At 50.0% G+C, this 13,831-nt stretch overlaps 1 protein-coding gene across 2 annotated transcripts in view; it reads right to left on the reverse strand.

The window, feature by feature from the left end:
- Positions 1–725: 725 nt before the first annotated feature.
- The window catches only part of KREMEN1 (kringle containing transmembrane protein 1), a 63,742-nt gene continuing 50,636 nt past the window's right edge, over positions 726–13,831 (reverse strand). The window contains exons 6-9 of one of the 2 annotated variants that reach the window (XM_032603212.1): positions 7,961–8,293; positions 6,952–7,110; positions 5,771–5,855; positions 726–4,151 (exon numbers count right to left, since the gene is read on the reverse strand). In XM_032603212.1, the coding sequence (XP_032459103.1) occupies positions 3,983–4,151; positions 5,771–5,855; positions 6,952–7,110; positions 7,961–8,293 (746 nt within the window). In that variant the 3' untranslated portion in view covers positions 726–3,982. Of the gene's footprint in view, positions 4,152–5,770; positions 5,856–6,948; positions 7,111–7,960; positions 8,294–13,831 lie in introns of both variants that reach the window. The other variant, XM_032603211.1, reaches the window with a different exon arrangement.

Genomic DNA, 13,831 nt, shown 5'->3' on the forward strand with positions numbered 1-13,831 from the left:
CTTAGTTTACTGCCCCGCACTCCTATCTGAGCCTCAGCTTCCTCATCGTCAAAACAGGGACCACAGGACCCAATGCAAGGGCCACTGGGGTGCACAGCTCCTCACGGGAGAGGGCAGGTCACACCCGAGCTTCTTCCGTGTTATAAAAAGGAAGGGGTGGGGGGAAAGGGGAGAGGAAGAGCTGGCTGCTCTGAAAGGCAGGGAAACCCATGTGGACGATAATCATGCAGCATGCTAAGCCTTCTTGACCTTCTGAGACGTAGATGCTGTGCATCTTACAGGAGGGGAAGCTGGGCCGACCGACCTGAGGCCACTTCGGACCCAGGTTTTTTGAGTGCAGAGCCCTGTGCCCTTGCCCGTGGCCACCCTATGTCCACCGTGCACCATGTGAGTTTGGAATCCCAACTCTTCAGACCTTACCGGCCGGAGATCGGCTGTGGGTCAGAGACGCGATGAGAGCTGAGCGACTGGAAGACGCTGACCCCGTGAGAGCCCGAGGTCCTCCCAGCGCGACACCTTCCTGGCCTCGGGCTTGGGAGCCTCCCATAAACACGACAACCTAGGGCCCATCACGATTTCTACAACAATGAGAATATTTATTTTCTCCAGACGGTAAAAATAACGTTTTTCTCTCTTTTGTAAAAGTACCGTTACATTCCATTTTCTTAAATAACAATCCTGAAAATATATATTAAATCGTATACAGTGCGCCACACTTCATCTTATATTTTAAAACACATGATGTTTCTATTTTATTCTCAAAGTTGTGTATTAAGAGCATATTTACAAATAAAGCCATGTCATCCAAAGTCAGGATCCCTGCGGGAAGGTGAGTCTGGATGTGGGCAGGTCCTGGCGCTGTGTGGACCCCTCGGCGGCAGCCCCCCAGCCATGTGCTCCTGAGGACAGGTCCTTTCTGAAGCAGTAGATTGACCTCAGACTTTCCTCCACACCCCACTGCTGCCTCATTAAATATGTTCAACTTGGCAAGATGGGAACCTTGGAGATGGGCCCCCTGGGGTCTGCAAACAGAGGGTGAGGCCCCATCCCCCGGGGCCAGCCAGCCTGAGGGGAGGCAGCTGGGCTGGAAGGTCTGAAAAACACCCTGGGCCAGGGTAGCTAAGCTGAGAGCCCCGGCCAGGAGGTAGAACAGTGAGGAGGGTAAACAAAGACACCAGAGGAAAACAATCAAAAGGTTAAACATTCCCAAGGTGGTAGCAAAAGCAGACATCAAACAGCAAGGAGAAGACTGGAAACCCAAGAGGGCAGCAGTTGATCGGGCTACAGAGTGGGGGCCACCAGGCTCTGCAGGAGGCCTGGGGTGCTCATCAGACAAGGGGATGGGACCTCGGAGGCCGTCCCCCTGTAAGTGCTAGGGAAGATGAAGTGCCAGGAAGCATGGGGGCTTGGTGACAGGCTGCATGCTCTGCTGGTGTCAGGATGACCTGGCCCGACACTGAGCAGGTCAGGCCACTCCTGCCTGGGGCTGATGATGGGCCATGCGGGTGGGGCCGTGCCCACCCATGGGTTCGGCCTAAGGGCCAGGACAGCTGTGCTTGAGAGTGCTTTGGCTTTGATCGTTGCGCTGCGGGTTTCTGGCCGGCTGGAGTCTTGAGCCAGAGCCCACACTTCAGAAGTTACAGCAACCTGGTTTACCTCGCTCATGCCCAGAAAAGGGGCGCCTCACCCTTTTCTCAGGGTCACCCCTTTCCAGTCCCCTCCAACCCCCACTTTCTTGCCTCTAAAGTGGTTTCTTAGCAGATCAAGTGCTTCCTCCTTCAGTGCTCCTGGGTGTACATCTCCCCTCTTCTGGGACAATTTATGCCTCCAGTGTTTACTTAGCCACGGGGGGCCCTCTGGGGCTTACAGAAGTCGGCCTGGGACAATTTATGGCCCTCTCCCCCCATGCTGTCCTGAGGCCGGTTTGGGATTCCCGGGGCTGCTCCCGGGATGGTAAGTGGGTCCCAGGGTGCTGGGCTGTGCCTGGGGTGGCAAGAAGGACAACACTGGGGTCACAGCCCTTCTGGGATCTCTGAAAAAGGGCTGCTCCAGGTGCTCAGACACACCGTGACCTGAAGTCACGAAATGTGAAGAGGGCAGGCGGGCCCACAGGATGCACCAAGGCCAGTGATCAGAGGGAGCTCATGGCTGCGAGCAACTGCCCCTGGCCGGGTGGACCCCTCCCGGGTGGGATTCCACATTCCCTCTGTGCTGCGCGGACCTATTCACAGCACAGGGCCCTCTGTGACTGCACACACCTGACACTTGTGTTTGAGAGGAGATTCCATAAAGGCCAGGAATAGCTTGGAGGGGAGACTGCACACGTCAGTATATTCCAGTGGTCCTTGCACTCGGCAGGCCTGTCTCCAGACCCTGCTGACAGCTGCTTGGGGTAACCGCCCTTTCCAGATCAAAGACTCACCTGGTGCCTGGGGCAGCGCCCCCACTCTCCCGTGGACACGTGGCGTTTCCCCCTCCAAAAGCCCCTGGCCCACGCTGCCAGCTCCCAGCATCTCTCCTGGTTGCTGGTGTCGCCTCCCAGCTGGCCCCACGCGGCCCTCTGTCTTTCTGGGAGCTGGGCGCAGACGCCTGCCAGTGTGGCAGACCCCTAGGGAAGGCCACAGCAGGCAGTAGCTCAGGGGTTCGGCGAGGGGGGCAAAGTGCCCCAAACACTTGGCACAACGAGGCCCAAGGCTCGAGTGCCTGCGGGAGAGCCACACTCCGACAGAGGCCAGGCCCGGCCTTCGGGGTCCCAGGTGCTCCTCCCGGCTGCTGTAGACGAGGCTGCTCTTGGACAGACGGCGGGGCTTCTGGACGGGATGGCACAGACTCCCACCGCTCGCGGCCGCTGCAGCTGCAGCTCTCAATCTTCGGAGGCCTTTCCTCAGTGGGGCTCCCGTTCCCACACCCTCCCTCCCCACTCCGCATGCCACTCTCTGCGGCTCCCCTCCCCTTCTAGGGGGCAGAGGGTGTGGGAGTAGGGACAAGAGGCCTCTCCTTCCCCACTGAGCCATTCCAAAGCCCACCCTGTCCCCATAAGAAGAGGCATGGAGGCCGCAGAGAGCACAGGCCATGGGAAATTTTTCATCCTCTTTTAAAATAAGGGACACTTAAAGGAGGGACTGCTGGCACCCTGTGTCACACGTTGCTTCCTGGATGCTCAACCATGTTTACACTCCCTGTTCTGAACTGAGAGTCAGCTTAGGAATCCCGAGACGGGACCTGGCTCAGGCTCCACAGGACGAGCAGCTTGGGGGAGAGGTCACCAAATCCAGCCCAACAAGGAGCTACTGAGCACCTAGAAAAGCTTTCGGTAAAGTCTACTGCATGAATAAATGAATGGATGTTTCCTATGACTACCCCTCAAACTTGTCTGCTAGTCACCAAGTTGCAGAAGAAGCCATAGAAAGAAGCCCATGGGTGAAGGTGTCAGGTTTGACATGACAGGCCCTTCCAGGCTGGAGGCGGCCCATTCTCTCCCGGAGCCCATGGAGCAAAGCCCCAGAGTCAGCACAGAGCGTGGGTTTCTGTCATGCTTTGCGGGGCCAACCCCCAGAACAGCCTCAGAACTCTCTCTGCCTAGCCTGTTCCAAACCATAAAGACCAGGAGAAAGCGATCTGTGTGGACAAAACTGAGAAGAAGCACTACCTACCCACTACCTGACAGTCGTCTAGAACGTACCTGAGCCCAGTGCTGGACACAACCATCTCTGTCATCTCAGCCCCACTGTCCCGACACCCTATTCCTAGATCAGAGAGAGAGAGAGATGCAGGAGGCACGGACCGTGGGACCATGAGTCTCTCTCCTAAGTGCAGTGATGAAGCAGGTCGAATCCAGGCTATGCTGCCCCTGTGGCCGGTGCCCCAGAAGAGGCCAAGGGAGAGGCAGGAAGAGTCAGTCAAAGGAAACCACGGGAGAAGTGGTCCCCATGGGCCTCGAGCTCAGAGGGATCTCACGTCCTGGGCACAGAGCGGGGAGGTTTTAGTCACTCACAAGAGGATTACGGTCATCTTGTTGACTCTGACCCTTGAGCTTCTTCTTAAAGATGGAAATCGAAGTAGAAGGCTTATAAAAAATGCTCCAGATTTCCCCCGACGTCCCTGGTTGACGACAGTCCCTAAGGTCCCCTAAGGCAGGAACACGATGGGATCTGTCAAACAAAAATAACTTAATTTTTCAAGTAGAATAGAACAAAGCGTCCGAAAGAACCTACCATCTCATGAGATACCTGCACCTATAAAATGGGACATTCGGTGAGGCGAGGCCTCAGGAAACCTCATAGCTGCCTTTAGAGACCCGAGGGACTGTCATCTGGATGACCTGCGCCCTGTGGGATGGCAGTGCAGTGGGGCAGGTTCCAGCTCAGTGTAATGAAGAACCTTCTAGCTGGAAGGATTATTCAAATCTGGAAAGGGCTGGCCTGAGAGATTATGAGTTTTCAAAATACTTCTTTCTTTTTAAGCAGAAGAACTCTTTTCAAATGACACTTATTCGGAAGTCCACCTAGCTAAACAGGATGAAGGCAAGCCTGCTCTTCTTGGACTGGGACCTGCCTTTCTGCCCACGCCTGCCCTGCCCCCGTGCCAGCCCCTGGCACTGCTTGACAGGGAAGCTGCAGAGGGGCTCCGTGTCAGATGAAAGTCAGACACGGGCTTCGGTGCCTCAGTGTGCAGTGAAGTGCTGGACCCTAGAGAGAGTGTCCTGCGCTCTCCCTGCTGTGGGGGACACGCAGACGGGGTGTGCCTGAGAGGCTTCCCCAGAATGTGTGAACTGGGACTTAAAAAAAAAAAAGAAAGAGAAACACAGATATAGAAGCCCAGTAGACAATAACAAGGACATTGTTTCCACTGAAAAATGTAAAGTGCAGGGTGGAAAGGCCTATGGGTGGTGCCAAAGAGGCCAAGGGCAGCCTTTACAGGGCAATGGAGGAGACGACATTTAATGTACAAAGAAGTCTGTGGCAGAGAGCAAGCCAGAAGGTCAGGGAAAAGGTAGCTTTTACAGGACACCAATGCTCAGGAAGGCCTTGAAATGGAGAGAGCCCTTATGTTAATTATATCTCAGTAAAACTGAGAAAAAAGTTTTACTGAGGAAAAGAAAAGAAATGGAGAGAGCCTGGACTGAGAACCACAGGAAAGACAGAGCAGAGGGCTAAGAAAATTAGCACCCCCCTCTGTAGGCACACAAACATCAGTGCATGAACAATCACCCCTTTCCTGGAAGGCAGAACAGTTAAACCTGGACAGCGGAAGTAAGGGGAGGAAATATTTTTTTCCAAATTGGTTGGAACTGAAGGATGAAGTTTTTAAAAGCTTCTTAAATAATTGTTTTTAAATAATTATTAAGCAATAGTTAATAAAATGTTGGAATTCTCTTCCTAAGAATGTCTCACAGTTTCTAGAAGGCATCAGGAAATATGCCTGGTATTGTCCTAGGAATCTTTGCTCTTATGTAAAGATCTCTTCAGGGGGCCAGCACAAGCCAAAAAATGGAAATTGTCCTGTTTTATGCCCAGACTATTTCAATCCTCCTTGAAATCGTATCCTTTAGACCCAGGAGCACACACACAATTCCTCAAACCTAGTGAGATTTGCCCAGTTGTACATTTCACTCTACAGAGAATGAGGAATGTCTATGGCCTCACGCTGCCCAGCACTGAGCGCTTTGGAATCATGTTCTGATATTACAAGTGTTCTCAGACAACTGAAGCGTAGTAGAAAAGGAGCCCTGAGCCTTCCCCTCCTGGAGTTGGATGGCTCTCATACTCACTTGAAAGTGATGTGCAGAAGCATCTTTGCTATGACGGCTGTGACCGTGAGGATAAGGAGCGTTGCCAGGCCATACACTGTCCATCCTGCAAGTGCAAAAGACAGGGGTGATCGGACTGTGTTGTGTGAGCTCACTTTTCAGAAGGAAGTCTGAGTGAGCCCTGGTGGCTCAGAGAAGCAGGCCTGGCTGAGGAGCTCCCTGCAGGTGGGGCTAGCCATGCAACGCAGCTCGAGCTGGGCTGGCCCGGAGTCCCAGACCTTCTGAGCACCTCGACTTGCTCTAGACTCCCTCCTGCAGAGAGGTAGGCAGTGTGGTCCAAAGCACACTCAACTTGGAGCTGAAAGGAGTGGTGCACATTCTGTCTCTACCACTGGAATCACTGTGCGACCACAGACAAATTACATAAACTCTCTGGGCCTCATTTCCTCATCTGAGGAATGGGATGTGTGACTTGTGAAATCCTACAGATACACAAACAATAGGATACACAGGAAGGGGCTCTCCTCCCTGACTTCCTACTGTGAGTCTTGCAGGGGAAAACCTCTAATCCAGGGAATTGCGAATGGTATCTGCAGCTCTACCAGCTTGTAAAGCCTCCAACTTCCTTGGCAGAAAAGAGAGAGTCACAGTCCGTACCCGACCAAGTTAGCCAGCTTGAACCATAAGATCACCACCCTCTCTCCACCTGTCTCCTGCAGGACCTGCCTTCTCAGCTCTGGTGACTATCTGACTCTTCTTTTGCTTTTTGTCTTTCTCCTTCCACGTGTCAGCCACAGGAGGGCAAGGATTTTGTGTGGTTCGCTGTACAATCCAGTGCCTAAGACAGAGCCTGACACCATTAAAGCAATTACACATCTTCCGAATGACTGAATAAACACAGCTCTGGCAACTGCTGATGCACTCAGAGAGCTACAACCTGGGGCCGCAGGAAACACTGGGTTAGCTGATTAATCACCACGTACTCAACGCAGCCGTGTTAGATGCTGGAGGTAAGGACTACGGAATCAAGCTAAAGGGAAAATGTCCCTCCAAGGCCAGGACAAACAGAGTCATGGAGCCAGGACCCCCAGCCCATCTCGGAAAGAGAAACACCTGAGAGAGCTCTGTTTCTGTAACCGCCAAGTACACTACCCCCAAGCTCTGTGGCTCCCACCTCTTTGATGGTGTCTGGGAACTGCTACCTGGCACGGTCTGGGGTGGGTGGCTGGGGCTGGTGGTGATGACGTAGAGGACTTTGGAGGACCGGGCAGCGCTGACACTGAGGTTGGCCTGCTCTGTGAACACCTCAGCCAGCGTCTGGTTGGCAGTGGGCCTCTCCTGTGGCGGGTCTTCCTTGACGGCTGGAAGATCAAAAGGAATTAGCTGGGGGAAAGCTGGTGGAGACAACGAAGAGGAGGAGGCACTGGTCATGAAGAGAAGGCAGTTTTCTATGGTTCAGTGCTGGGGGCAATTCTTGGCCCCGCTGGCCCCAAAGCAGAACCTGCCAGGCTCTGGCTCCGAAGGAGCCATTTGACGTGTCTCTGCATGGATCCCTGAACGTGCTTTAGGGTTTTCCTACCCTTGTGCCTCTGCAGCTATGGTCCCTCTGCCCCGAAGGCCCTCTTCCTTCCTATCTATCTGCCCCAATTCTACCTGTTCTTTCAGCCTGTCCCACCCGTGAGGAGGCCTCCTCCTCCTTCCTGTAGCCACACACTGACTGAACTCTTCTTGAGGCCCTCGACGTCCAGAACAGAGACTAGGTCACGGACACCTGCTGTGTTCCCATGTGTGGGCAACGAGTTGTGCCTAGCACATGTGTGTTCACATTACAGGGGCAGGAGTGCAGCCCCATGTTAGGAGGGTCTGAAGATGGTAAACCAGGCTTTGGGGATTGGCTAGGATGTTCAGAGGCAGGAGGATGGAGCAAATGACCTCTCTGGAACCTTCCGATTCTGCCAATCTCAGCTCTTTCTTTTAGTTAGTCTTTTAACTCTCCCATGAAAACTGTCATGAGAACGACTAAGACAGCAGAACTCACAGGTGGCACCTCGTCTCTGTATCATGAAGTGGGTACAAGTTATAAAATAGGAGGCGGGAAAACCTGCAAGTTGAGTGGGCAGATCCTGACATACAGTCCTTCTGGCAAGAAGCACCCGAGGTCCACACGTCACAATGAGGTTCAAGGGGAGCCCAAGGAGGCCGAGGTCTTACCTTGGTACAAGACAGCAAATCCCTGGGCCTGATTGACGCGATCAGAGAAGAAATACAAGATGACAAAGTCCAGAGAGATGTTAAAGGACAAAGGTGGGCGGTTCCTCCCATTGAAACGGACCAGGACGCGGTGGGTGTAGCCGTCCAGCAGCTCCACCATGTCTGCGGAATCCCGGATGTCAAACAAGGCAAAGCTGAAGTAGATGTGGGAGGCTCCCGGGACCCGGATGGTCCAGTAGCAGACCCTCCCTGTGGCGTATGCGTCGGGAAAGTCGGGGGAATAGACCACGGAAGTCATGGCCGAGTAATTCCCACCACAGGCACCGACCAGAGCTGCAGGAGACAAAAGGATACCAGCCCTCAGGCTGGGGCTCGGCCACAGGGCTCACTTTTCAACCTGTTACAAACAAAACTTCCTAGCTGATGGGATCCAGTTTGGGATGTTGTTTTTTGTCTGCAAAACCAGACTGTCTCATGTTTCAGGATTGAATCACAGAATGAATCGCTTAAACCCTGAACAAATGACTGGAGGCTTTTTTTTTTTTCCCCAGGAGACCTTAAAGTTAGCACACAGCACAGCAGTGCGGCCCCCGGCGGGGGCCAGGCTGGAGTCAGAGAGTCTGGGTTCGGAACCAGCTGGGCCATTGATCCCAGGGGCCATACTTCACATCCAGACCTCTAGCTTCTCACAGCTTTGAGAGTGGAGAGACCACCACCTACGTGCTCTTGTATCACATAAATGTGTGAGGACAGATGAGACAAAGCACATGAAAACAAAGGACCTCTCTGCAGGGGGCACTGATGAGGTAAGGTTGTAAAAAGCCGAGGGCATCCCAAGTACCTTAGGGGTGCGAGGCTCATTTGAGGGGCCACACTTGTTTTTCAAGTGGGAAACTGTGGCACAAGAAATGACTTTCTGCAGAGGGGAAGCTCACTGATCACTCTGCAGCAGCACATTTGATGTCTCTGGACTCCCACTTCTGAGTGGCAGGTTCTGAGTGGCAGATACACTTCACTGTATCTTATGTGCTGAAGTGCAAATAAGATCCTGGAAATGAAAGTCCTCAAGAGGGAGGGTAGGGCTGGGATTTAAAAAGCAGGCTTTGGGGGAGTTCTGCTTCCCTTTAGGATGTAGAAAGCTGCTTTCATCCTAACAATGAGAAAAAGCTCAGAACTTTTCTTCAATGCATTAGAAAGCTGAGGTCTCAAGATAACCAAGGCAATTTAATTCTAAAAAGTAAGAAGCTCCTCTGAGGAGAGTCAGGCCACACAAAGTGTTTCATCGTTGACGGAGCACAAGAGGAAGAGGGGGTCGCCATGAAAGTAAGTAAGAAGAAAGCAGCTAAAATTTTAACAAATTTCTAAAGGCTGAATGTGGGCTAGCCTCTCAGTCCAGGATGCCCGGGGACCCCAGATACAACAGGAGTCTGCACTCACTTGCAAGCAATTCTGTGCAGGCCTCCACCCAGGGCCCACGAGAATGACCAGGGTAGGGCAGGACACCAAAGGGTCCCCATTGGTGGTACCAGTGAGCAGAAGGTGACGGGTAGGAGGTGATGAGCCACTGCTGGGGGACAGGCCTGAAACCCTGCCCTCTTCCAGGACCCTCCTCTCAAAGGAAACAAAAGCCTTAAGCTGCAAGGGGAGGGGCAGCAAACCCTCCTGCTCCCAGGGCCAGCATAGAAGCCCCTGGGGAGGGAGCAGGAGACTCTCTCGTTCCTGTCAAAGTAACCAGGCAAAGACTCATTGCTTCTGGGGGAAGAGCAGAGGCAAAAGCCATCAGTCCCTGGTTGCCTTGAGCCCCAGGATCCTGTACCAATGCCAAGCAGAGGTCTGCTACCCAATGGAGGGGCAGGAGACCCTCTTCTTCCCGGAAGCCCCCACAGATACAAGGCAGTGCTCGGCTGCCGGGAGAGGGGTATTTGGGGATGCTGGAAAGACCCCATCCCTGAGGCCCAGTGACACGACGTGTCTGAGATGGAGGATGGGGCAGGAGAACCAAGAACCCCCAACCACACCACGAGCACAGCGCCAAGTAACAAGCAGCAGAAGTCTACCATCAAGGGAGGGGAAAGGTCACGGGCAAGGAGGAACTGCTCAAAGTTGAGGGTGGAATGGGAACAATGAAAAAACCCCACTGGCATCCCAGGCTCCACACTGAGCATGAGGTAACAGCAGCCATCATGGGAGGAATCTGAAGGTTGACATGCACTGCAGGTGATGACAGGAACAGGGAAACCCAAACCCAGCTCGACCACTGATAGAAAGGCTAAATCAATCCCCACACCAAGCAGGCCTGCCCATTTCCAGGTGTAAATACACCTCCTCAGCCTCTACTATCCTTCTACGTATAGTGTACGGTATTCGATACAATATTACAACACACAAAACATAAAAGCAAGCAAGCAAGAAAGAAAGGAAAATAAAAGACACTGTCGGGACTTCCCTGGCGGTGCGATAGTTAAGAATCCGCCTGCCAATGCAGGGGACACGGGTTCAATCCCTGGTCCGGGAAGGTCCCACATGCCGTGAAGCCCCCATGCACTACAGCTACTGAGCCTGCGCTCTAGAGCTCGCAAGCCACTACTGAGCCTGTGTGCCACAATCACTGAAGCCTGCGCGCCTAGAGCCTGTGCTCCGCAACAAGAGAAGCCAGCGCAATGAGAAGCCCACGTGCCACAACGAAGACCCAAAGCAGCCAAAAATAAATTTATATTAAAAAAAAGACACTGTCAAGAGATAAAACATCTGGTAATCATTTCACAATATATATACATATTGAGTGATTATGTTGTACACCTAAAACTAATAGTGTTATATGTCAATTACATCTCAATTTTTAAAAAAGGAGATAAAACAATCCACAGAACCAGACTCAATGACCCAGACATTAGAACTACCAGACAGAAAATATCTAGGGGAAAAGATGGACAACATGCTTGAACAGATTGGAAATTTCAGCAGAGATATGGAAACTACAAAAAAGAGTCAGATGTAAATTCTAGAAATAAAACAAACAATATTAGAGATGAAGAATTCCTTTGATGGGCTTAGAAACAGATTACACACACTGAGAAAACAATCAACACGCTTGAAAATAGGTCAGTAGAAATTATCCAAAATGAAACACAGAGAAAAAAATAAATAAAAAAGAAGAACAGAGCTTCCAACAGCTGGGGCACAATATCAAACGGTCTAACAATATATAACTGGAGTCCCAGAAAGAGAAGAAAAAGAGAATAAGATAGGAGAAATAGTTGAAGAGATAATGGCTAAGAATGCTCCAAAGTTGATGAAAGGTTATTTAAGAATCTCAGCAATCTTCAGGCAAATAAAACAAAAATTTAAAAAACAAAGGGAATTCCCAGGAGGTCCAGTGGTTAGGACTCGGCACTTTCACTGTTGAGGGCCCAGGTTCGATCCCTGGTCCGGGAACAAAGATCCCACATGCCGTGTGGCATGGCCAAAAAAAGAAGGTGAAATAAGGCTTTCTCAAACAAAAGCTGAGAGAAGCCATTGACAGCAGACCTGCATTAGAGAAAATGCTAAAGGAACTTCTTTAGGCCGAAAGAATATGATACCAGATGGCAAATAAGAACATGAAAAGATGTTCAACATCATTAGAAATTATGGAAATGCAAAGTAAAACCATGAGTTACCACGACACACACGAAAGAATGGTTAACATTAAAAAAGAGACAATACAAAAGTACAGGTGAGGATGAGGAGTAACTGGAAATCTTATATCTTGTCAGCCAGAGTGCAAAATGGTATAATCACTTCAAAAAACAGCTGGCAGTGTCTTATAAACGCTGAATATGCACTTAGTGTATGGCCCAGAAATGCTGTAACTCCTAGGTACTCACCCAAGAGAAATACAAACACACGCTCAAACACCTGTACATGTGTGTGTACAGCAGCTGTACAGCATCTTTATCATAGACTGATGTTTACCGATTGGTAAATGATGAATGAGCTGTGACACATTTGTACAAAGGCATGTTTCTTAGCAATAAAAAGGAACTACTGAAACAACACAAGTGAATCTCAAAAGTATTTTTCTAAGTGAAAGAAGCCAAACGCAAATGTTTAAGTACTGTATAATTCCATTTATATGACTTTGTTCAGAACACAAAACCATACAGGTGGAACACGGGATCAGTGGCTGCTGAGGGCTGGGGGTGGTGACCACAAAGGGGCACAAGAGAGCTTTCTGAGGTGACAAAAATGTCCTATATTTCGACTGTGTACATATTTGTTGAATCTTACTGGACTATGCAACTAAAAGGGTGACTTTACTATATGTAATTTCACCTCAATAAACCTAAATTAAAAAAATAAAGATTCCTGGGTTCTAATCTTGACTTTACCATGTACTAACTATGAATTTGAGCAAGATACTTATCTTCTGTATACCTCAGTTTCCTCATCTATAAAATGAAATTAGTAATAGTTTCTCCCTCATGAGGTTATAAGAATCAAAATGAGTTGATGCATGTAAAGTGTTTAGTATGAGATCTGGCACAGAGTACAAGCTCAGTTACGTGTTAGTTATTTTATTATTATTATTATTTGAAAAGAAAAAAGTGTCCAAGTTAAACTGATGTTTCAACAGCAAAGGCAGACAAACTCAGAAATTTCGATTCCTAGATGCGTGCCATGCTGACAGTACATCCAATTCAGCAATTTTGAGAACAAGCACATGACATCTATGATGGATTATTAAAGTTCAGTGATAATTCAGGAAAAAAGGAAACTTACATTTCAGATATTAAGGAAACTTAAAACTTACGAATATATTCAAGATCTTATTTTTTGAAGGGGACATTGACCTGACACACAACCTAGGATGTGTCTTTCAGTCCGTGCATGTCATTGTTTAATTGGAAGCATTTTTTTCCTTTCAGTGGCATATAAAATAATGTTGCATCTCACAACTGATGGCATCTTGGAATCTATGAAATACAATTACTAATACAGTCCCAGCTGTCAGATCCTACATGTCCTTAGGCCCTCAATCTTTTTCACCATTAATCTCCTCCCTTCCCACCAAAATGTAAGTTCCATGAGGGCAGGATCTCTATCTGTGGGACTCTGGGCAAGTTACTAAACTTTTATGAGCCTCAGTTTTCTTGTGGGGCAAGTAAAGATAACAGTACCTGCTTCACAGTATTATGAGAATTAAGGGAGAGAATGCCTGGGAAATGGATAGCACAGTGCCCTGTGAATATAGGTGCTCCACTAATGTTACCAAGTAAGACCCAACCTATATGACTCACTTCTCCCTTCAGTGCCTAGAAGCTGAGGGAGGCCAAGAGGGCTGCTTGGGCAGTCCCTGTGACCTGCTGCTGACGCCGGCCTATCTGATCTTCTGTTTGGTTCTGTTAATTCAGTACGTTTAACTCTGGGGGCAGCAGAGGCTCTGAAGCCTTCATCAGCGCCACTTTTACACAGAGAACACAACCTACTTCAGCAACCTCCCTAAGCTCATGCGAGCCTGCTGGAAAATCAGTCACAGAGCCTGTGACAAATCACTGGATGTGGCAACAAATACTGAGCAGACAGCTTCCGCCCGCTGCCTGAGTAGTCTCTCTCCCGAGGTGGTTGTTCTGAGACACAGAGACTGAAACCTGGTCCCTTTCTCACATCTAACTCTCCTCCAGTCTCTTAGGAGAGGCACCTTTGCCCTCCCAAATTACGGGATAGTCTGCAGTCACCATCTCTGAAATGCTCAGCCTCATCCAGTGGATCATAAGGATCTCCAGGAGGCAGTACTTAAGCTCTTTAAACTATTTTACTCCTAACAGATGAAACTTTACAGATTATTTCTACAGTGCTGCATTTTGTACCTTTCTTTACAAAGCTGTGGGG

This window comes from Phocoena sinus, chromosome 14, assembly GCF_008692025.1.
Source record: "Phocoena sinus isolate mPhoSin1 chromosome 14, mPhoSin1.pri, whole genome shotgun sequence".
Taxonomy (NCBI): Eukaryota; Metazoa; Chordata; class Mammalia; order Artiodactyla; family Phocoenidae; genus Phocoena; species Phocoena sinus.